This window comes from Sorex araneus, chromosome X (genome assembly GCF_027595985.1).
Source record: "Sorex araneus isolate mSorAra2 chromosome X, mSorAra2.pri, whole genome shotgun sequence".
In the NCBI taxonomy this organism is placed as follows: domain Eukaryota; kingdom Metazoa; phylum Chordata; class Mammalia; order Eulipotyphla; family Soricidae; genus Sorex; species Sorex araneus.
This window is the reverse complement of record NC_073313.1, coordinates 317,651,118-317,674,699: the sequence shown is the minus strand read 5'-3', so window position 1 is coordinate 317,674,699 and position 23,582 is coordinate 317,651,118. Positions and strand designations below refer to the sequence as shown.

Genomic DNA, 23,582 nt, shown 5'->3' with positions numbered 1-23,582 from the left:
ACTTCCAAAGTCCTCCCTAACTAAATATCTGAGGTCTATTTCTTATTTTAGTATGAGATTATTTACCAATAAAACCATATTGTTAAAAATAATATTTTCTATGACAAAGAATTTTTTTCTTGTGGGTTGTGTGTGTGTGTATTTTGTCATACCCAACAGTACTCAGGGCTTACTCCTGGCTCTGTGCTCAGGGGTCACTTCTGGAGAGGCTTGGGGGAAACATATGGGGTACTGGGCATTTGGATTGGTCGTGTGTAAAGCTGCCACCTTACCCACTGTACTCTGGCCCAAAGAATAGTTCTTTTATTTTTGTAATTACATTTCCATCAGTGACAAAACACTTTTATGAGGATCAAGAACTCTGCTATTAATACTTACTGGCCTCAGAAGGATTCTGAGTTTTCACCTATGTGGTAGGCTTTGGATGCTAACCATGCCTCCTTGACAACTTGCACAGATTATATCTTTGCTGACATTTTTCTTTTAAGAGTAATTATGAAACTTGCTAATACGTGGTCCTAGTGACATTTTATGTCATGTTCTGTGGTTTTAAAATACCAGACTTAAAATACCAAATTTAAGTTGCGATAAAAATACCAGTTTTTAAAAATGACTTTTAGAAAAAGTGGAATCTACTTTATGAAAACACTGCCCAGTGTGTGTGTGTGTGTGTGTGTGTGTGTGTGTGTGTGTGTGTTTCAGCTGTAGCACCTGCTCTCAGACTATCAGTATAGAACACACAAAAGGGCCAATTCTTGATTTCTCATTGGTAAACTCCCCCAAGAAGTGACAGAGAGAATCGTGTCTCTCCTGCTATATCTTTTTCATAGCCGTTGCTGGCATTTTACAATCACACATTTTTAATATTCTCATTTTATTTTTGTCACTTCTGGTCCCCATCTGAGAATCTAGGACTCTTACCTTACAGAATATCATTAGAATTTTTTTCCTTTTGTTTTTGGGTCATACCTGGTGGTGCTCAGGGCTTACTCCTGCCTCCAGGGATCACTCACTCCTGTGGGGTGAGGGTGAGGGGAACCAAACGTAGTAAAGGGACTGAACCAGGATAGACCTCATGCAAGGCAAGCACCATACCTGATATACAATCTCTCCCATCTATCATTAGAATTTTTATAGTTGCAAATAGTTCCCTAATAAAAGAGATGGAATTCCAAAGTTTCTCACACCATTCAGTATCATTCTCTGAGAGTGGCTTTCCAGGGCTAATTATCACCAAACCTTAACATTCTAAGTGCAACTGAATGACAGTTGACAAAGATTTCTTTAATAATGTGTTGATAAAAGTTTGGAAACTAAAGGAAGACCAAAATTCAATGTCAAAATACTAATCAACTACTCAAGAGAACAATAGTGGCTAGGCAGTAGGTAGAATAAGAAAAAAGAAAAACCCAGAAAAATCCTGTTTTCAAGAATACTATTTTCCCTCTTTTCAATGGAAAGACTACTGACCACGTAGAATATTTCAAAAAGTGTCATGATATAAATAATAAGTCTTATAGGAGGGAAAGAGTTGCTTTGTACTAGAACCCATTGTGGAGCATTTGAAACTAGGCAGACTGAAGTTTTGGTTAATTTCAATCATCATCATCATCATCACCATCATCATCATCACCATCATCATCATCCTGTTGATCGTCGAATTTCTCGAGCGGTCTCAGTAACATCTCCATTTGTCCTAGCCCTGAGATTTTAGAAGCCTCTCTTTACTTGTCCTTTCCAACGGTGCCACATTGGAGGCTCTTTCAGGGTCAGGGGAATGAGACCCATCATTGTTACTGGTTTTGGCATATGAATACGCCATGGGGAGTTTGCGAGGCTCTCCCATGGGGGCAGGAAACTCTTGGTAGCTCGCCAGGTCCTCCCAGAGGGAGAACTAGGCTATAAGATGTCCATTAACTTAGTTTTATAGTCTCTAGATGTTGGCCGTTGGTGGGATTACACAGTACCAGGGGCAGTCCCTGGGTGTGACCACCGAGTTACTGGAAAATGGGGAATCTGGGCAGAAGAGGCCCAGTTCTGATCCGAGCAGGCTTGGAGGTCTCAGCCCTGGGTCCCACACACCTGGGTTCCTCTGCCGGTTCATGTGTGAGGCTCGTCCAAACGTGTGGACTGTGCCTTGAGCATGGCTGTGGCTGGGCTCTGGAGGTCTTTGAGTGTGGGAGCTCTGCTCAGGGCACAGAGGGAAACTGAAGCCCAGCCCCTCCAAGGGGCCCCGGGAAAGACAGCCAGGCGAGGGGGCAAGAGATTCTCTGCATCGCTCTCTTCCGGGACCTTGCTTTTATAGTCTCAACATCCAGAGACTATTATTTCAAACTAGAATGCTTACTACAAAAAGTGTCATAAGAATTCTGGAAAGATCATTCATTTCAGCTTGTAGAATGTGTCAGTCAGCTTGGAAAGAAAACATTTAGCAAACCACTGTTACTCCTATACTCTAAATGCAATACATTTATTAGTATAAGTGTATGTGATAGCAGTTATGGTCATCTAGCCATTACTTGATGTGATTTTGTAAACTGCAAAGGAATCTAATTTTCCTGAGGAACAGATGAGAAGTTTCAAAATCACACAGAAATCACGGTCCACCACCTCAGAAGTTCTATTCTCATAGTATGAGACTACCTGCTATTCATTTGTCCCACATTATGCTCCAGCAATTCACCATGTACGCTGAGCTGACATAAACCTTGAACTTTGTGAGTTGACTATTTTTCCTTTTTTTTTAGATCAATAACAAGGGAAACCTATCAAGGAATAAGACATACAATAGATAAATGAGCAGATTACTCTTTATATCAAAGACAGTCAATGTAACATAGTTCTTATTCACTTGATTTCTGTGGCTTTTATTTAAGCTTCAGACTAGATAAAAGAGACATTGAATGGAAAACAAAGGAAAATCTGTTGAGCTGAAAGGCTGAATAAATAAATTGGTAGAAAGCCAGCATTACCATCATTTAATACTCCCTCTTCTCTTCTTTGGTTCACTCTATTCTATTTTGTGCACATCTATCCTACCCACCTTCTTTCAAGTTTCCTTGAGAGGTAGGATCATGAATTGTTATTATGTTTTGGTTCCACCCATCTATACATGCATGCATCCATCCTCTGTTATTGAACTAGACAGAAGGGACTGAAAGAACAAATAATAATACACTTAATGAATAAATAGATTATATTATTATAGAAAGTTATGTGTTTATGGTAAACTTTTTAAAAGGGAAGGAGGGCTAGGACCTAGAGCTGAATACATAAAGCTGCAATATTATCAGTGGTAATCAGAGTATGCTTCATCCAAGAGGTAATAATTATGCCCAGATAGAAAGTGAGTAAAGTAGAGACTTGGGAAAGAAGCAATCAATAGAACGAATGGAAGAGCTAGAACTCAATGCTGGAGATGTACATACCTGGTGTATTGGAGGAATAAAATGGTGGCGATTCATTCAGACTATTCAACTGAAATAGTCTGAGTCAGGAAGAGTGCAGTGGAAAAATAAGTCAAAAGTCATGGTGAGCCAGATCATATAGAGCCAGGGAGCATCACAAGAGTTTTGTTTTTAACCTTAGAATGGGGCTCCCTGCAAGAGATCGTAAGAATTTTGTACTACTTTTCACAAGGTCTAGTCCCAGCAATGTGGATTTATTCCCAGCAATGTAGATGGGGACAGACGGAGGGCAAATGGTCAGGGCCAATCCCAGCAAATTTCAGCTGAAGTAGTCTTCATGACTGGGTGTTCAGGACCACTCAGGTTTGCAGGGGAAACCAGGACCCCACCAAGCATTGGTGGGTGGTGAAGACTCAGGGTCTGGCACATGGTAGGCATATACTCTGCCCTCCTTGAACTATCTCCCGTTGGTTCACTTTCTTGTATTTTGCAAACATCTACCCTGCCCACCTTCTTTTAAATTTCCTTGAGAGGCAGGATCATGAATTGCTATTATGTTTTTGTTTCACCCATCCATGCAAACATCCATCCATCCTGTATTATTGAACTAAACAGGAGAGACTGAAAGACAAATAATAATACACTTAATGAATATATGTTAGACATTCACTGTCATCCCGTTGCTCATCGATTTGTTTGAGCGGATTCTAGTATTATAGAAAGTTTTGTGTTTACGGCAAAATTTTTAAAAAGGAAGGAGGGAATAAAAGATGTTTTTGTTCGTGGTATTGGGAATCAACCCAGAGTCAGTCATACACATGCCAAATATATGACTCCCAAAGATGTCTTATATATTGAAAGAATCATTCTGGTTAATGTGTGTACAATAAATCATAGTAACTGTGCAGATATGTGTCCAAATATAAAGATTATCTGCTTTTCTTTTAAAAAAAAGTTTATACAGTTACCTAGCAAGGAAACATGCCAGGGGAGAAGTTCAGAGTAATTAATAAATTAGAAAGTCAGAATAAAGGAGTTCATGGTGGTTATGTTAATCAGTTATTGAAAACCATCACTTTAGAGGAAGGAGCAGAGTTGTATGTTGTAAGTCCCCTTGTTCACTAGACAGGAACAAGCGTTATTAGACTTAACTGGCTGAAAGGTCACTTGAAGTTCACCATCCTTTATCAGTTGACTAGAACCAGTCAAGATATAACATTCATTTTAGTGTCTCCTAGGCAAGTGCTCTAAGTGGATTTTTATTTTACACTTGAAAACAGGGAAATATAGAGGAAAGCTCTTGCATAAATCTAAGAAAAGTGGGTTTGTACTACAAAGGTGACAATAAGTTAGATTCTGAACTTGGAGCTGAGTAAAAAGTGTCTCCTAAGTTTTACATCAGGCATGGCTGGAGTTGCCCTAAAAAACAACAACAACAACAACAACAACAACAACAACCTATGGGTGGGGCAGGTCTGGGGAGAATATGAGTTCTTGTGAGTTCAAGATGCTTACAGAGGCATGTGGGCAAGCAGTCTCACCAGAGTTGTGTCTGGTGACAAAGTTGTGATATTAAATAGATAGGATTAACACAGGAGACTGCCTGGCTTTGCCTGGGAAAAGAGGGAAACAAAGTTCTATAGATTCCAACCGTACTTGGCCTTCCAAGTTTCTGATTTTAATTAGTCAATATTTTTATTATAGTTAAAGTATTCTTGTGAGCTTCATCAAACAGTTTGTGGAATGGAGAGAATATAAATTAACCAATGACCTTTAGAATTATTACTGTGTCTCATTCATTGCTTTTTAAAAAGTAGATTTTCAGTAATAGCTACCTTTCATTTACTCTGTCAGACACTATTTTTATATGTCAGATAAACATCACTTGATTAATCCCCCCCAAACTCAGGAGACATAATTTTGTGAACTATGAAACTGGGGTCAGAAAAGGTGCCTTGTATTAAGTAGCTCACTAAGACAACACTAGGATTTTGACCCAAATTTATCTGAGTCCCTTTTGACTCTGTCTTTAATAGTAGATTGCTAGGAAAACTGGGTAGAAATTAAAGTGCCTAGATAAGGCCTAACAATATCTTGAAGCTCCTATCATATATATTAGTTTGGCATAATAGTTTTTAAACCTTTAACATAGTCACCCTGGTAATAGATTCCTCAGGCTATCGATATGATCTGTCAATGTGCATTTCTAACAGGTTCTCAGGTGCTGTCTAGGGATGATGCTTTGAGAACTTTGGTTTAGTTGTATCCCCCCTGATTCTGCCAACTAAATAGCATGCCTCCACCTGCCAAATGCCCAGGTCTCTAAGTTCTCAAAAGTGAACCAAAAGGTGATCACAGCTGATTGAAGCTATTCAGAATATCTGAGAGACCTCAGTGATAATTCCTTCAGCTCTTTCCTTCTTAAGGCAAAGTGGTGTTGGAGGAAAGGAGATGAAACTGACAACTTCATTTTCTCTGCAACCAAGTTTGTCACACTGGCTGTAGAATCCTTTTCCTATTATTTTCCTCCCCACTGGTAGTCTCACTGCCCTTTAGTTCCCTCTAGTTCCCAATGTTTATCAGGCACAGGGAAAGTTCAAGTATAGTAAATCCTAACACAACCAGTGAGTGTGTGTGTGTGTGTGGGGGGGGGGGGGGGACAGAGTGCTGTCTTTTTAAAACAGGAATATAAGCTTATAAATACACAGTTGTAGTTAAATATATATATATATATATAAATACACAGTTGTGTGCAGAGCTTTGTAAGGCACTTGTGCAAGAGAAAGGCTCTAAAGCTTAAGTTTCATTAGTTTCATGGGAAATCAACTTCCATCAGACATGTCTGTATATGCCTAAATTCCAATTATAGACATAGGTGAGTTATTTCCCATGGGGCTCTTGAGCCCCAGGCTAATCAGAGTATGCTGTTGATTCCAATGCAGGAGAACTAAGCATTCCATGGTTGAACAGGCTGTTTGCCTTGAACCTAGTAAAAGAGAAAGTTGTTAATTCCTTGTATCCTCCAACGGAAGGCAAACTATTCCTATTTCATTATAGAAAGTACAAAACTTGATCACTTGATTTTAACACCAATGTTCAAAACAATGAAACTGCTTTTTAAAGTCACTTAGGGTATGAATATTCAAACATAAAATAATTTATAAATAAACAATCGCAATATCTTGAGGTCCTTTTCTAATTCTTTCTGGAAACTTATTTTCCTATATATTTTGTTTTATGACATATTAGGGTGGAGTTGTCCTTTAAATTATATCAGCTCACTCAACAAATGATGTTGAACATAAGTAAACGACTCCGGGCTAAATTACAAAAACCAGCAGGGCAGGATTCTCTCTAAGAGTTGAAATTGTAGAGGTCACGCACATCCTCAATCAGGGAAGAAAGGGGCATCTAAAAGATCCAGTGAGGTGGTCTCGGGAAATACACTAAAGGAGATGACACTTGATTTTGACTTAAAAAAATTTTTTTTAATTCAATCACCATGAATTACAAAGTTATAAAGGCTTGATTTGACGGAAACAATGTGACTAGAAACTTCCTAAGAATCATTCCAAGTCTGAGAAAGGCAGTTTGGTCAATGGACACAGTTTCCCACAAATCAATCTGCCCTCTTCCTCCAGGGTTATTATTGCTATGTACACGTGGCTGCCAAGTTGGCAAAACCCAAGGACACGAGGATTCACTAGAAGCTCCTTGGGTACCACGCCTTGAAGTATACACAAACGAACAGCGCAACTCCGGCCCTCCAGGAAGCACCACTAGGAACTGAATCAAGCCAGCGGTATTCTCCAGACGGCTGCGTGGCCGAGGTGTGACCAAGAGGCGTCACTGGAAAGGATTCTCCGCTCTGGATCCCGAGGTCCGGACACACTCACTTCTCTGGAAGGTTCACTCATTGCACTGCTGGAGATGCGATGGTTTGACCCCGAGTCAGAGGCGGCCGCGCCTCCCCAGAAACCCCGCAGCCCCGCCCCGAACCCGTCCACGCACCACAGCGCCTGCGCAAGGAGACCGCCCCGTCTCCACGTGATCGTCGTCACGGCCTCCCGAAGCGTCAGCGGCCATCATTAGTCCTGGCAGCCGGGCCCGGGCCGGCCTCTCTCCTCCCCCACCGCGGAGCATCAGTGACGGCCTGTGGTTGTCCTGTCCCCGTCCCGCCCGTTCGGCGAAATCCTAGGCCGCCAGGAGACAGAGTGGGAGCCCACGGAGCCCGGGGCGGGCAGAGTGATTGGCTGGCCACCGAAGGGACGGCACCGCGGGGGCGGTCCCCAGCGCGGCGCCCCGCCCCTCGCAGGCCAGCGCCCAGTGCCCGCGGCCCTTGCCCGTTTCCAGTATGGCCGCCCGCCGTGCTTGACCCGGGGCCTCTCCGCTTCGACTATTCGTAGGCGATGTCGAGGCCGAGGCGGTGACTGACACGCTAGCTCGCACGGACGCGCGGACCCAGACACACGCCTGGAGCCCGAGCCCTGGGCCCGGAACCGCTCTCGCCGCCGGCGCCGCGGCCAGAGCCCAGACCACGGCTCCCGCGCCGCTGCCGCCGCCGCCGCCGCCGCCTCGCCGAGAAGGGCCGCGCTGCACCTCGAGCGCGGCGGCCCTCGGCCGGCAGGGATGGGGAAGCGGCCGGGAGGAGGAGCAGCTGCAGCCGCCGCCGCCTCCACGTCCACGTCCGCCGGGGCCGGCGTGGAGTCCGCGGCGAGCCTCGGCGGGGGCCCGCGGAGCGCGGCTGCCGGCCTGCTGAGAGCGCTGCACCTGGTGATGGTCCTCGTCGTGGCCGCGGCGCGGGCCGAGAAGGAAGGTGGGTGTCGGCCGGCCGGCGTCCCCCGGGCCGGGCCCCGCGGCTGTCACCGCACCCTCGCGGAGGCCGCTGCCGGGCTGCGCCTCGGGAGGCAGGGCCGCGGCGCGGGGCGCGGACGGTGGACCGGCGCGGGGGCCCGGCGCGGCGCGAAGTTGCGGGTCCCGTCCCGAGTCGGGAACCTGCAGTTCGGCTGCCCCCTCGCCGCGCCGCGCCGCCCCGCACGGACTTGCGCCCGGTGCCCGCGGCGGCACGGTCTCCTGTCACTATCGTTTGGAAACTTGTTGGCTCCTGCCCGCGGGCGCGGAGGGGCGTCTTTGGGGACCCGGTCGGCCGGTCGCAGGCACGCTTTCGGGGGGCGCTCTCCCGCAGCCCGCCGCCCCGGTCCCCCGGGGACGCGGTGCTCCTAACGGCGTGCACGCCGTGCTCACTTTTAAAATGTGGAAACAGTGAGACGGGGAGAAAGGCTCCCGAGCACAGTTCACACACGTTCACTTTGAATGTGTTCACACGTTTCATCGAGAGGAGACTTGTTTCTTCGGCTTCCCGCCCCTGTCTCGTCTTCCGCCGCATTGCCAAGGGTTTAGCTCATTCTTCATCTGAAGCGCTTGTTCGGTTCGGTCCTCTAGCAAACCGCCGAAAGTCAGTTTATGGGTGTTATTTACTTTAAGATACCTGATGGGGTGCCATTAGTTTTAATGAGGCGGGGGGCGGGGAGGAGGAGACTGGGGGGGGAGGCGCTAAGTCAAACTTCTAGTTTGTGAACCTTTATAATTCATAGCTAGTGGTTTGCCCCTATTTAAAAAGCTCTCGTCTGTATTGAGAGGCTGCAAACCCGGTGCGTTTTACACGGTTGAACATTATGTTGTCACCTTGAAGACCAAATCAATGTAATTCCGTTGGCACCTGTTTTCGAACCTAGGCAAGAAAGTGAGTTGTAACAGTGGTGATATATATAATGAAGAAATGACTGAAAGTGCAGCCTTTTCAAAAAGCTAATAAGCAAAACTTGTTATTTAGTTTCCTTTCACACTAAACTGCCACTGCAAGAAAATAATTTGTTGCCACAGTAACTTTAGGTTGTTGACCAAAGGCATTTGCTTTTTATAGTTGCTAACGGCAGTCCCGAATGCAAATCCTACTAGTGTTAAAGTGCAATTTTACTGTTTATTTTTGTTCAGAATGTTGCATTCCTTAGTGTAACTATTATAACCGCAGTCTGGTTTTACATAGGTAGAGATTATGCAAAAGATTGCCACCTATAGAAGTGGTTAATTGAAAGGCAAGAATATTTCCAGAATAAAACGTTGCTGTGTTGCTACTTCAGGACTAGTTAGGTGGCCTAAGAGTTGTTTATCATTGCTTATAGATGTTAGTTTTGGGTGTTCTTACGTGGTGACGGCTCCGGCAACCTAAAATAGTACAACTATCAGAATGTTCTTTATGCTTAAAGTAGACCTTGGCTTGTATTGTGTACTTGCTCTGCTTTTCCTAGGCTTACCTTGTCCAGTGCCAAGCATACTGTAGGCACGTCACACTTGTTAGAGTTTGATGGGCCATTAACTGAGGGAAATGAAATAATGATTGTGTCTAATAAAACATTGAATTTGTATCATTTTTCTGCTTGTTTTTCCAAAAGTCATTTGATATACTAATTCTCTGTATAGTTAAGTTAACAAATCCCTTGTTTGAGAAATGTCTACCTAAGTCATGTTTGCTGGTTTCCCTTTTGTATAGTGTACAGCTTTTAGTACACTTCAATAAGGCCCATGAATGTCAGTGCCAGGTAAAGAGAAAAGTTGCCAGTGTGAAGTAGGAGACAATGGGGTTGAATCACTTAACTAGTTCGGGCAGAATCAACATCTTTTGTGATCCAGGTTACATTTGTATGAACAGAGCAGCTATTTATGTAAAGTATTGTAAGCCAATGGGGCATCTATTAAGAAAGAAACAAAGTAGATGGTGATTGTAGTTACACTAGTACAGCATATAGGCCTTCTTACCTATCATAGATTTGGTACTAATCAAATGATCTTTATAGGGTTGTTTAGGTGGTGGATTTGTTGGTTTTTTGTGTTTTGTGTTTTTTTTTTTTTTTTTTTTTTGTCCTCACCCAGCAATGCTCAGGGTATACTCCTGACTATGCACTCAAGAGATTACTTCTAGCTGGGCTCGGAGGACTATATAGGATGTCTGATCAAACCCAGGTCAGCTGCGGGCAAGGCAAATGGTCTACCTGCTGTACTAATTGCTCAGGCCCCATCCAGTGATCTTTGACGGTAGCTCCATAACTGGCCTGTATCCTTTCAGTCTTCTTGCTGTTCAAGAAGTTCTGGTATTTTTTTTTTCTGAATAAATAGGAGAATCTAGATTGATTTTCTTGGGGACAGAGGGATAATAAAGGTAAAGAGAGTGTTTGCTTTGCATGTGACCAACCCAAGTTCAATTCCCAGCACCTTCTGTGGTTCCTTGGAACCAATAGAAGTGATCCCTGAGCACAGAGTCAGGAGCAAGCCCTAAGCACCACCAGCTATGGCCTAAAAACAAACAAAAGACTAATTGTCCTCAATGATTGTGATACCACAAGTTTAGTATCTGGTGGACCACAAAATACATTTCCCCCAAAAGTGTTCTGTTATCCTTTCCTGCTAGCTTTCACCTGTGTGCAGTTTGTTTTGTTACTCCATTACCATTCATTTTGAACTGAATCAAGTATTTACTTAGCTGCTTAAAGTTTGATGTTTCTTTATCCAGACTGGAATTTTAAGAATCTCTGTCAGTATCTGCAGTTATAGGCATTTTGTTTTCCATTGTTGTGGGGGGGCCACACCTCATGGCTTTGGGAATTCATACCTGAGTTGCTCAGGGGGCCGTGTAGTACCAGGGATCAAATCCAGGACCTTTAACTATTGATAACAATTTTGGGGTTTAGTTCATCTGTAATACTTACTTTTTTGTTGTTGATTGTGGTATTGTGATTTGCATGACATTCAGTTTTGAATCAAGATTTACCTAAAATTATCTTATTCTACCCTTATCATACTTGAAGGAGTAAAACTCTGAACAGGATGTAGCTATCTAGAAGAATTCTTTCATAACAGTACATAGAATGTCAAAACAGGGTCATTGTTTTTCTCCTTACCTTTGTTTCATGGTCCTTTATAATCATGGTCCCTTGTAACTAAAATAGGTACTCAATACTTACTTTAAGCCAGACCTTTATAACTTTTGAGGTTTTAGTCTTGTAGATACTTTAGATATTTATAAAACCCCTATTTATATGGACCACAGAATAGGAACAGAGAAATTAATATTCCCAAGACAACATTGCTGGTGGATTTTGTTTGTTTTGTTTTTGGGCCACACCCATTGTTGCTCAGGAGTAACTCCTCACTCTGCACTCAGGAAATACTCCTGGCAGGGCTCAGGGACCATACAGGATGCTGGGAATCAAACCTGGGTTGGCAAAAAAAAAAAATCAAGGCAAATGCCATACCTGCCCTATCATACTGTATTCTCTCTCCAACCCCATGCTGGTAGATTCTTGAGCTAGAATTCTAATCCAAGCTTCCTGTCTCAAGAGCCATACTTTATAATCCTGAGTGAGTACTTAAGGTAGTTGATTTTGTGATACTGTATTATTAACTGGAGAAAAAGCTGATTTTCTAGTTGATGCAGAATTAGAGTATTACATATTCAGGTGAAATGCACTTTAAAGTTATTCCTAAGCATAGTGTCACTTTTTGCCAACTTGCTATTAAAAGAGACGTAGGCCATTATGGAGTGTGCATATTCTTTTTGTTTCTCTTTGGGTCATACCTGCAGTGCTCAGGACTTAATCCTGACTCAGGGATCACTCTTGGCAGTGTTCAAGAGACCATTTGGGGTGCTGAGTATTAAATCTATGTTTGCCACATGCAAGGCAAGTGCCCTACCTGCTGTAGTATTGCTCTGGCTCAAGATCATGCATATTCTTGAAAGGAAACCAGAGTCCTTAGAGATAACTCTAAGGGTTACTGCATATGCCTTTCTTGCTTGGACCTCCAAATTTGATTCCCATACCACCTGACCCCCAAGCACCACAAGTGTAATGCTTAGCCCCTGAGCCATCAGGTCTTGTCTGATGGTCTTTGGTATCGGTGGGCCTGAGCAACATCACATCATCTGGCCTGAGTGTTGATTGAGCTGTTATGCCATTTGGCTGAGTATCACTGGGAATGGCCTCCAGGTTCCCTAAGCATTGGTTGGGAGCCTCTTCATCCAAAAGAAGACAGCCAAAGAAACTCATAAATAACTAATCCAGAACACAGATTTTTGGTATGGAAGCTCCCTTGTTCTTGTGGATACTTTGTATAATGCTTAGGTTAAAATGAAGTTAAATTGCCTCTTTGTATAAAGGAGGACTAAGGAGTGTTGCTTAGTACTAGCCTAGGCATATGAGATAGTCGAAGAAACTACTAATAATCAAAGGGCTGTACAGTGGTATCAACTTTTGACAGTGGGAATATATTTTAGTCTTTGTTAGAGGCCCAGGAGCTTCAGAAGTAGTGCGTTTTTGGGACTTTTGTGTTCTATTTTTTAATGAGATGTTTTTGGAGTAGGTGATCATTAGTTTCATCTGTAATATTAGGTCAGTTTTTCTTTTATTTTTATGTGATTGCTTTAAAGTGTGGACTGGAGCTGTGCACAGCGGGTAGAGTGTTTGCCTTGCATGCAGCCGACCCAGGTTAGATTCCTCCATCCCTCTGGAAGAACCTGGCAAGCTACCGAGAGTATCCTGCCCACATGGCAGAGCCTGTCAAGCTACCCGTTGCATATTCAACATGTCAAAAACAGTAACAACAAGTCTCACAATGGAGACGTTACTGGTGCCCACTTGAGCAAATGAACAACGGGATGACTAGTGCTACAGTGCTTTAAAGTACAGAAGCAAAGATTTTTTAGGTAGCCACAACTCTTTGCTTGATTTCATTTGGCTGTAGACAGCACTTAGAGAAAAGAAGTGAAAAACACCTGATTAGGTCTACAAGGTTCTTTGATTTGAACAGCCACAATAGTCACCATAAAGTCAGACCTGCTGTATTCGTTTATTGATTTCTAAATAACAGGAGGTTAAAAATCACAAAATTTGTCATCTTCACCATGTTTAAGCATACAGTTCATAGAAGTTAGTATATTCACCTTGTTATGCAGCTGATCTTTAGGACTTTTTTATGTCACCAAGCTGAAGCTCCTTTTTTTGACTACTGTAGACACTTCATATGTAGAATTAACAGGGTTTGTCTTTGTGGCTGACTCGTTTCACTTAGTACAGTGCCCTCAAGATTTAGCATAATGCATAATGTAACAGGATTTCTTTCCTAAAGGTTGAATGTTATTCTGTGTATATGCTGTTCATTCAGTTTGTTTATCCAATTATACATTAATAATTTGGGAGAGGGTGTTGCTTCCACTTCTTGGCTATTATGAATAAAATTACTCTGAACATGGGTTTGCAAATGTCTCTTTGAGATTATGCTTAATTTTGGGGGTCTTCTAACTGTAAACCGGATTGTAGAATCATATGGTAGTTCTATTTTTAATTTTTGGAGCAACTGCCATACTGTTTTTCATAGCAGCTGCACCTACCAACCTTGTACGATTGTCTACAGCCTTACAACACTGGCTACTCTTTCTTTCTTTCCTTCTTTTTCTTTCATTATTTTTTTCTTCTTTTGGGCCACACTTAGCATACTCAATACTTACTCCTCGCCTTGTGCCCAGAGATCACTCCTGGTAGGGCTTGAGGGAACATAGGTGGTGCTGGGGATCTAACCCATGTCCGCTGCTACCTCTCCAGCTTGTTACTGTGCTTAAAAAAGGAAAAAAAAATATTATAATGCTCAGTCCTAATGTAAGGTGATAGCTTAGTGTTTTTATTTGCATTCATGTGATAATTAATATTCTCAAACATTTTTTCATGTGATTATTGGCCATTTGTATATCATTTAGTTAAAGTTTCTAGAAGTATTCAAGTTCTTTGCCCAGTTTTCAAGTCAGTTGTTTTTATTGTTGAATTGTAGGAGTTCTTTATGTATTCGGCCTATCAAACTCTTATCATGTTGCACATTTTTCTCTTTTTTCATAAATTGTCTTTGACTCTATTCTTTGAGGCACAGAAGTTTTTTAATCTGTTGTAGGTTTACTTGTCGTTTTGTCTTTGTTTTTGTTATCATATCCAAGAAATCACTGTCAGATCCAATGTTACAAAACTTTCCCCCTGTTTTTTAGAAGTTTTATATATGTTATTTATGGTTTTTAAAAATCCTATTGTTTGTGGGTCACACCCAGCATTGCTCAAGGCTTGCTCCTGGCAGGGTTTGGGGAGCCATATAGGATGCTGGCGCTCCAACTGAGGTCAGCCATATGCAAGGCAAGTACTCTACCCCTTGAAGTACTGATCTGGTGTCCTATTCATGTTTTCGTATAGGATGGGTTTTGCCATTTATTCTTTGAGCTTTTTAAATTAATTTTTATATGTAGATTGAGAAGGGTTCCAATTAATTTCTCTGTATGTGGTTATTTCGTTTCCCCAGCATCATTGGTTGGAGAGATTGTCTTTTACTTATTGAGTGGTTGGAATGTTTCAAGTCACCATATTTGTGAAAGTATTTCTGTTACTTCTATTTCTTTGACCTTTTATTTCTCTTAAAGCCATTTCTACACTGTTTTGATGTCTCTAACTTTGTTAATATGCTTTAAAATCAGTAAGGTGTTCAGGAAGTCATTGCTTATTTGAATTGTTTTGACTATTGGAGTTTGTGATTCTGTGTAGAATTTAGAAAAGATTTTTCTACTTAAGAAGAAAAGCTGTTGTGGATTGGTAGGGGTTGTGTCAACCCCTTAGATTGCTTTGGGTAGTGTTGAACAGTTTTGTCTTAGAGTCTGTGAACACAGAATGTCTTTCTGTTGATTTGTCTCTTTAATTTCTATTAGCATGCAACTGTCCCCTCCTTGCTGCACCGCCATCCTAGGTGAGGCCTGCCTCTAGCTGATATTACTGGGCGCCTATTCCAGAATAGGAGGCAGAGCCCCTCCCTAGCAGCCTTCACACCTGACCTGTAAGGTATTAAGTGCCCACATCACAGCTCCTGAGGCACGCAGCCACGTAAGTGACTGCATCACAGACAAGAAATTATGTGCTGCTGCTCACAGCTATTCTTTTTGTCATTCTATAAGGATGGGCAGAGAATACAGTAATCTCAGCTTAATCCTTTAGTATCTTTCAGGGGTGGTAACGATGAATAATCACCCCCAGCACAAGAACACTAAAAAACCAAAAGGGAAAACACATAGAATCCCAAGTTCAATGAGTGAAAACAGGATCACCAAAGACATAAACAACAGCATTAAATTCTCAGACAGTATCTTGAGTGACACTATAATGAGGATGTTCAGTGAGTTCAAAGGAAAGATAGCACAGGTAGTCAGCAAAGCACAAGAAAGTTTGAGTCAAAATGAAAAACTACTGTAATCAGAAATTAAGAATTTGTAGGTGATATTTTTAAAAAAGCAATAGAAGCTCAAACAGCGGAATAACAGAAGCTGTACAAAAGATTGAAGAGCCGTAAGATGAGGAGGAGGAGAACAGCAGAAAGTGGAAAATAGACTAAAAAGAAATGTACAGCGTATCAGAGAACTTCAAGAGGAACAACATAAGAATCATGGGAGTCCCTGAAGAACAGAAAGGCAAATGTGATGTAGAAACAGATAAAGAAACCATAGATAAGAACATATATTGGAACTGTCTGTGAGTTGAGGATTATGGACACTGAGATCAAGAGGCCTCCCAGCGTCCCAGTGAAAATAAGCCAAATTAGAAAACTCCAAGATACATTATACTGAAAATGACAAAGTCCAAAGATAGAGACAGAATATTGGATGCAGCAAGATCAAAAAGGGACTTACATACGAACAAAAGATGTATAGTTTATCAGATGAGACATACGAACCAGAAGAATATGGAAGGATATAGTACAAAAATGATTATCTCACCAAGAATATTCTCTCCAGCTAGATTATCATTCAAATTTGAAGGAACTATACAGAGCTCCAGGACAGGAAATAGCTTAGGGAATTCATAGCTTTGAAACAAGTTTTGGGAAAAAAATTATAAGAGCGCCTTTAAAGGACAGGAGAAACTTCCCATTATGTGGCATTGAATATGGCACTCACTAGTGGTGCATTCAGTTGTCCACTACTAGATTAAAAGAGGTTAAAAACATCTCAATTCATCATCACAAATTGGCTTACTGCTTTATTTTCTGATAATTCTATTGCCATTACTTTAAGTTTTATTGGACCAAGTATATGAAATAAATTTGTTATATACTTGCCAAGTGGGTAAGCTGAGGTGTGAGGGAACCTGGACATTGGTGGTGGGATTGGTGTTGAAGTGTGTTATGCCTGAAAAAACTCTGTTATGTATAACTTTGTAAATCATGGTGACTCAATAAATATTCCTGAAAAACAAAATTTCTCTTAGTTTTCAGTTTTCAGTGTTTCAAGTTTTTTGCTGCCTTGGTTCTTGGTTTATTCCAGTATACTTTATCTTTCTTGTAAATCAAAGCTGCATTTAAATAAAGAATTTTTTCCTATATAATTATGGTAGTACGTTTGGATCAAAATATATACTAGATAAAAACAGTCTCGGGGAGCAGGGAGCCAGCTCAAGTAGTAGAGTGCATGCTTAGCATTGCCAGCGACCTGCATTTAATCCCTGTAGCATGCTCCTCAAACACTGCTGGACCTGAGCATGAAACTGTCAGATTTGTACCTGCAGGAGTGGCCCTGAGCTCCCCAAGCTACACTGAGAGTGACCCCAGATTTACATTAGAAAATTGCCTCAGCAGTTTTGCTTCTGAGAAATAGCCTATGCCATCTTTATTGATACAAATTAATTAATTAGCAGTTTGTATTCATCATACAGCAAAGGTCTTACTTGGAGTGTCTTTTGCAGGGGAGGATTAAATTGGATGCAGATTGTCTAGTGATTTCTAACTATTTATAAAAGTTAACTATATTTGTAAGGAATTTTGTTATATATGGGGCTGGAGCAATAAGCACAGCAGGTAGGGTATTTGCCTTGCACGTGGCCAACCCAGGTTCAATTCCCAGCATCCCATATGGCCCCCCCAAAGCACCACCAGGAGTAATTCCTGAGTGTAAAGCCAGGAGTAGCCCCAGTGCACAGCCAGGTGTGACCCAAAAAGCAAAACAAAACAAAAAGAATTTTGTTATATAATTTAAGTTTATAATACCCAAAATTATTTGGTACAATAATACCTGAGGATTTTTTTGTTTTTCACCTTCTCTTAATTTTCCTTAGGAGTCTATCTAATAAGAAACTGGTTCTGTGAATATATATATCAAGACCTTTTGTGTCTTGATTTCTGCGTCACTGATTTCTGCTGGTTTAAAAAAAAATTTTTCCTTCCTTCTGCTGCTAGTTTTGGGATCCATTTTTTCCTAGATTCTTAAGGTGAATGTTTAGATTATTTATTTAGACTTTTTCTTATTTGCTCATATAGACCTGGATTGCCATGAATTTTCACCTTTGCGCTGCTTTTGTTGTGTTTCATAGATTCTGATAGTTTGTTTCTTTATTCTCATGTGTTTCAAGGAATCTTTATTCTTTGATTTCCTTTGAACCAGTTACTTAGCAGGATTTGTTTAGTTTCCCCCCATGTGGTCTGAGAAGATGCTTGATAAAATCTCTGCTTTTGTGACTTTAGTATATTTGCATTATGTCTTAATATGTAGTCTGTCCTGAAGAATGTTCTGTGTGCACTAGAGAAGAATGTGTATTTAGTTATTTTGAGGAGAGAGCCCTGCATATGTAAGTCCTAGCTCTTCTAGTTCTTCATTTAGGGCTCTTGTTTACTTAGTGATACTCTCTCTGGTAGATCTATAGACTGGTGAAAGTGTGTGTTGAAGTCTCCCACAACTGCTGTATTTTGATCAATGTGCTTCTTCAGTACTGTGAGAAGTACTTTCATAAATGTTACTGTTCCTTCATTAGGTGTATATATGTTGATAAGCATCAGGGCCTCCTGTTCTACTGGTCCCTTAACCAGTGTAACATAGTATCTATCCCTGTCTCTTATTTAACTTGAAAGATATTTGGTCTGATATAAGTTTAGCTGTCCCAGCCTTTCCCCACTTTATTAGCTTGTGTAAAAGTTTCCTGTCCTTTCACTGAGCTTCTGTTTATCTTGCAAATTGAGATAAGTTTCCTGTATGCAGAAGGTTGGGTTTTGTTTCTTTACCCATCCTTTTACTTCTATGCCTTTGAATGGGGGGATTCAGTCCATTGACACTTAGAGATTATTTATACAAAGGATTTTGATCCCATTTTTTTTCTGTGTGGGGTTTGGTAGTTTTTTTAGTTGACCAGTTGCTTTTCATAGGCAGCCTTGCAATACTTCTTGAAGAATTGATTTAGTTATAGCATCTATCGCCAGTTCTTATTTGTTTGAGAATGGTTTTTATCCCTCCCTCAAACATAAATGAGTTTTGCAAGGTAGTGGACTCTAGGTTGAACATTTTTTTATTAGTATTTTGATTATGTTATTCTCTTTTCTTGCTTGTATGGTTTCATATGTAAGATCTGTTGTGATTCTTATGTTATTTCTCTTGTATCAAAGGCTTTTGATGCTTCTAAGTAGTTTGTCTTGTTTTGTTTTGTTTTTGTTTTTATAGTGTATCTTGGTGTTGTTCTGTTTCAGTCTATTTTGTTTGGCATTTGTTGGTCCTCTTGAGTCCATGCAATAACCTCCATCCAGAGACAGTAGAAGCTCTGTGCACTTTCTTCCACTGATCATTCTTCCCCTTTCTCTTTTTCCCCCTCTCTGTAATTTGGAGATTATTCCTCTTCATGTCAATCCATTAAGTATCGTAAATTTCCTTCCATTCTTTTACTTCTCTTTGCTTTTGCCACTTCATTTTATTGAGTGTTAATATTTTGTTTTACAAGTTTGCTGATAGGCTTTCAGCATTCAGAGTTTTGTTGCTGTTGTTTCTGTTATATTCTTTAACTTCTGTTCTATTTCTATGGATTCTTGTACTCTAAATCAATTCTTTGAGCTGATTGAATTTCTCTTCCATGATTTCTTAATTTCTATTTCTGTCTCATAGTGTGTTGATTTGAAGCCCTCCTTAACCAAGCTTGATAATTTTGATGAACTTGAAGATTTGCCTGGCTGAATTTATGTCCCAATCTGATGGAGCAGCTGAATTCCTTTGTTTCCCATTGTTCTTAAGAGATTTGTGGGTGCTGACAGTGGAGTTTTAGATTCCTGATAATCTGAGTGCTGATCTGATTATTGTTTTACAGTGACAACCCATTTCTTTGACCCTCTAATGTTATTTCAGCGGGAGATAGTTGTAAGTCTAGTTTCTCCTGTTTAGTTGCCAGTGCTTTTATGGATGTCCTGGCACTATAGTTTCCCACAGCTCTTAGAGTGTGCTATTAGAGTGTGTGAGATGGGTGAAAGCATGAATCCGTGCAGATGGTGGTCTGCAGGCCCACTGGATTTGGTCTCCACCTCGTAGGGTGAAAAAATGATTGCAGCACCCCTTGTGTACCTGGTTAGAAAGAATTTTAGATTGGTATAGGCTTGCATGAGTCCTAATGATTGGGCTGCCAGTGCCAGGTCCATCTCCATTTGTTATTTTTTAATTTATTGATCAAATGTATCATTATCATTATTTGTTCTTATGCCTATAAAGGCATATGTATAGAAATCAATATTTTATATCAGTTTTCTAATTTGACTTGCAAATCTTTGATTCTTTTGTTTTTGCTTTTTGGGGCACATCCAGTGGTGGTCAGGGTTTACTCCCTGCTCAGTGCTCAAGAATTACTCCTGGCAGGCTAGGGAACTATATGAGATGCCAGGGATTGAACCAGGGTCAGCTGCACACAAGGCAAATGTCCTATCCACCCACTGTACTATTGCTCCAGCCCCACAAATCTTTGATTCATAAGACTCTGATGATATCAGGAAGAAATATTAAAGAAATAAGAAATATTAAAGCAACCATTTGAGAAAAATAATTTTCTCAAATGGTTGCTTTAATATTTCTTATTGAATTAAGAACTATTTTTAATTCAAATTCACTTACATGATTCTGTTTCTTTATCTTTTGTTTTCTTCCTTATGAATATATTAGAATATTTCTTTAAAAAAAACACAAAAAACTTCACGGGATCTAAATAAGCATTTCTCCAAAGAAAATATACAACAAGCACATGAAAAGATGTTCAGCCACATTAGTCATCAGAGAAATACAAATTAAAACCAAATGAGATAACCATTTCACACCCACAACTTTGGCTATAATAAAAACAAAATAATAAGTGTCAGCAAGGATGTGGAGAAGTTGAAATGTCATGTGTTACTATTGGGAATGTAAGGTGATGCAACTGCTTTGGGCAGCAGCCTAGAAGTCCTCAGAACGCTAAATGCAAAGGTGATGCATAACTGAGCAATTTTTCTAGTATATACTCTAAATAAATTAAAATGCATACAACCAAACCTGTAAAGAAATTAAAATGCATACAATCAAACCTGTAAAGTTCATAGAAAGTGCTCTTCCAAATAGTCAAAATGTCAACTTAATTGTCCTATCAACTAATCACTGGATAAATACAGTGGAATTTTATTCATCTGCAAAAAGGAATAGACTCCTGCTGTAGTGTAATATAAACACACCTTGGTGACATTATGCTAAGCAAATGAAGTGATTCACATAAAACCACATGTAATGGATATATATGTATATATATATACATGTATATGTATATACGTGTGTATGTGTATATATGGGTTGGAGCTATAGCACAGCAGGTAGGGTGTCTGCCTTGCATGCGGCCGACCCGGGCTCGATTCCTCCACCCCTTTTGGAGAGTCCAGCAAGCTATTGAGAGTATCCTGCCCGCACGGCAGAGCCTGGCAAGCTCCCTGTGGTGTATTCAATATGCCAAAAACAGTTACAACAAGTCTCACAATGGAGACATTACTGGCGCCTGCTCAAGCAAATCGATGAGCAATGGGATGACAGTGATACAGTGACAGTGATGTGTATATATACATACATGTGTATGTATAAACACATGTGTGTATGTTGATGGGATCAGAGATAATTCAGTGCGTAAGGTATTTACCTTGCAAGCTTCTGACCTGACTTGTATCACTACATATGATCCCCTGAGCCAAGAGCTAGGAATAAGTCATGAGTACCAAGAGTGTGACCCCCAAACAAAAAATAATAGCAACAAAGCATTTAAATGAAATGTCTAAATTAGGCCAATCCAGGGAGACAGAACTAAGATGGCAAAAAGGAAAGCAAATTGAGAACATGTTTGACCCCTCAGCAAATCCACAGGAAAAAAAAAAAATGTCCACAGACTCACACACAGAATCCTATGTTGGGCCTTGAAAATTCTTCAAAACCATCACAGGGAGATTCTCTGCTGTGGAATAAGGAGGACTGTCTATGCACTTACCTAGCCCTCCATTGAACAGTTGAGTATTTGGGTAGAGCTCACTTGGTCAAACTTAGGGTCAGACCTCAGGGTGCTTCCCAGGTCTCACAAACAGCCAACCTAGTAGATAGCAGGTCTGCTTAGAGTTGCAGATGCTCCTGGGAGCTCCTTACCATGAGTGTCATTTGCTGCCTGAACTTATTGGGACATTGATACCACAGCCGTGGTCAGACAATGGCAACTCTGAGCTCTGGAATGAAACACTGCTCTGTTTATCTTTATGGATACAGCTAATACTAGTAAGCTTGTGAAGGCAAATTCTTAGCAGTGTTCGAAACATGAACACAAACTCAATAGCCTTTCGGTGGAATTTGCACACATGTACCATACTGTCCAACACAGGTTTGTTTGCACAAAGCTAGACTCTCACTCCACGTTTTCACGTTGCACCAGACACAATGAAGATGTGCACCAGACATAATGAAGAACTGGAGGAATTCTCCTGCATAAGACCAAAAGTCCAAGAAGGACTGCAAGCACACAAAAGTTCTCTAGACTCCTTAATAAAGACTTAAAAGTGATGGTGTTGGGGCCCAAGAAATGGCTTAAAGGCTGAAGGTATGTATGCTTTGTATGCAGGGGTTCTGGTTCAGGAGGAAGTGACACTCCCATCCCCAGCAACAGCTGAAAGTGGCCCAGAGCATTATTGGTTATGCCTCTCCCACCCAAAAAACACCCACAATGACATGGTGAGAATGTTCACTAATTGAAGAAAACTAGAGAGCTCCAATTAAAAAAAGAGAAAATACGAGAAAACCTCAGTCAGATTATCTGATTAACCCAAGAACATAGCAGGTGAGTTAAGAAACACAGGAAATCAGGGTACCTAAATTTTTTTAAATGTAAAAAACAAAAGAGGGTTAAGCAGTAGAATGATCAAAACCAATGAATGAATAATAAGTGCACTTAAGGATAGATTATATGAAGCCATCAGAGGAGGGGGAAAAGAGTGAAAAAGAATTAAGAGAAAATACAAAGAAATCTATCAGCTCCAAAATTAATAACATTCATGTGATTGGATTCTAAAAGGAGAGAAAAGAGAAAATGGGGAAGAATTATTGAAGAAACTATAGCCAAGACCTTTCCCAGTTTAAGGATCGTGTCTTGTGGCCCCTCTCTAAGAAGCTCAAAGAGCTCCAAACAAAATAAACCTCAATAGAGCACCAAGACACACTGTAATTAAAAATTTTACTAAGAGCCAAAGATAGAGATAGAATCCCAAGGAAAGCAAGAGCAACGCAAAAGCTTACATGTAGAGGAACACCCACAAGATTCACATCAAATGAAACTCTACAGGCCAAAAGGAAATGCTCTGATAAGCCAACATGTTGAGTGACCAGACAATCCAAATAAGAAGCTAGATTATCAATCAGATTTAAATACTCACATAAAGCTTTATAGACAAAATGACAGCTAAAGAAGTTCATGACTACTATACCAGTTGTGCAGGAAACATTAAATAGCCTTTATAAAAGGCCATAGATAAAAAGCCATAGAGGTAGCAAGATACTAAACTGTAAAATGTGGGAAAGGAGGAGAGTAATAATGGGTTGTTATATAATGAATTTGAAGCTCACTTGCTTTGAATTTAAAAGGGCTTTAAGCTTAGAACTTTTTTTTTCTTTTTTGGGTCACATCCGGTGATGCATAGGGATTACTCCTGGCTCATGCACTCCGGAATTACTCCTGGCGGTCCTTGGGGGACCATATGGGGTGCTGGGAATTGAACCCAGGTCGGCTGCATGCAAGGCAAATGCCTTACCTGCTGTGCTAT

General features: G+C 40.8%; 1 protein-coding gene and 1 pseudogene across 1 annotated transcript in view; one reads left to right on the top strand and one right to left on the bottom strand.

Annotated features, from left to right (window-relative positions):
• Positions 1–23,582, bottom strand: part of LOC129399576 (uncharacterized) — a 378,786-nt pseudogene that overhangs the window by 75,009 nt on the left and 280,195 nt on the right.
• TMEM131 (transmembrane protein 131) overlaps positions 7,806–23,582 on the top strand; it is a 190,631-nt gene continuing 174,854 nt past the window's right edge. The window contains exon 1 of the mRNA XM_055119780.1: positions 7,806–8,223. Coding sequence (XP_054975755.1) covers positions 8,037–8,223 — 187 coding nt within the window. The 5' untranslated portion in view covers positions 7,806–8,036. The remainder of the gene's footprint in view (positions 8,224–23,582) is intronic.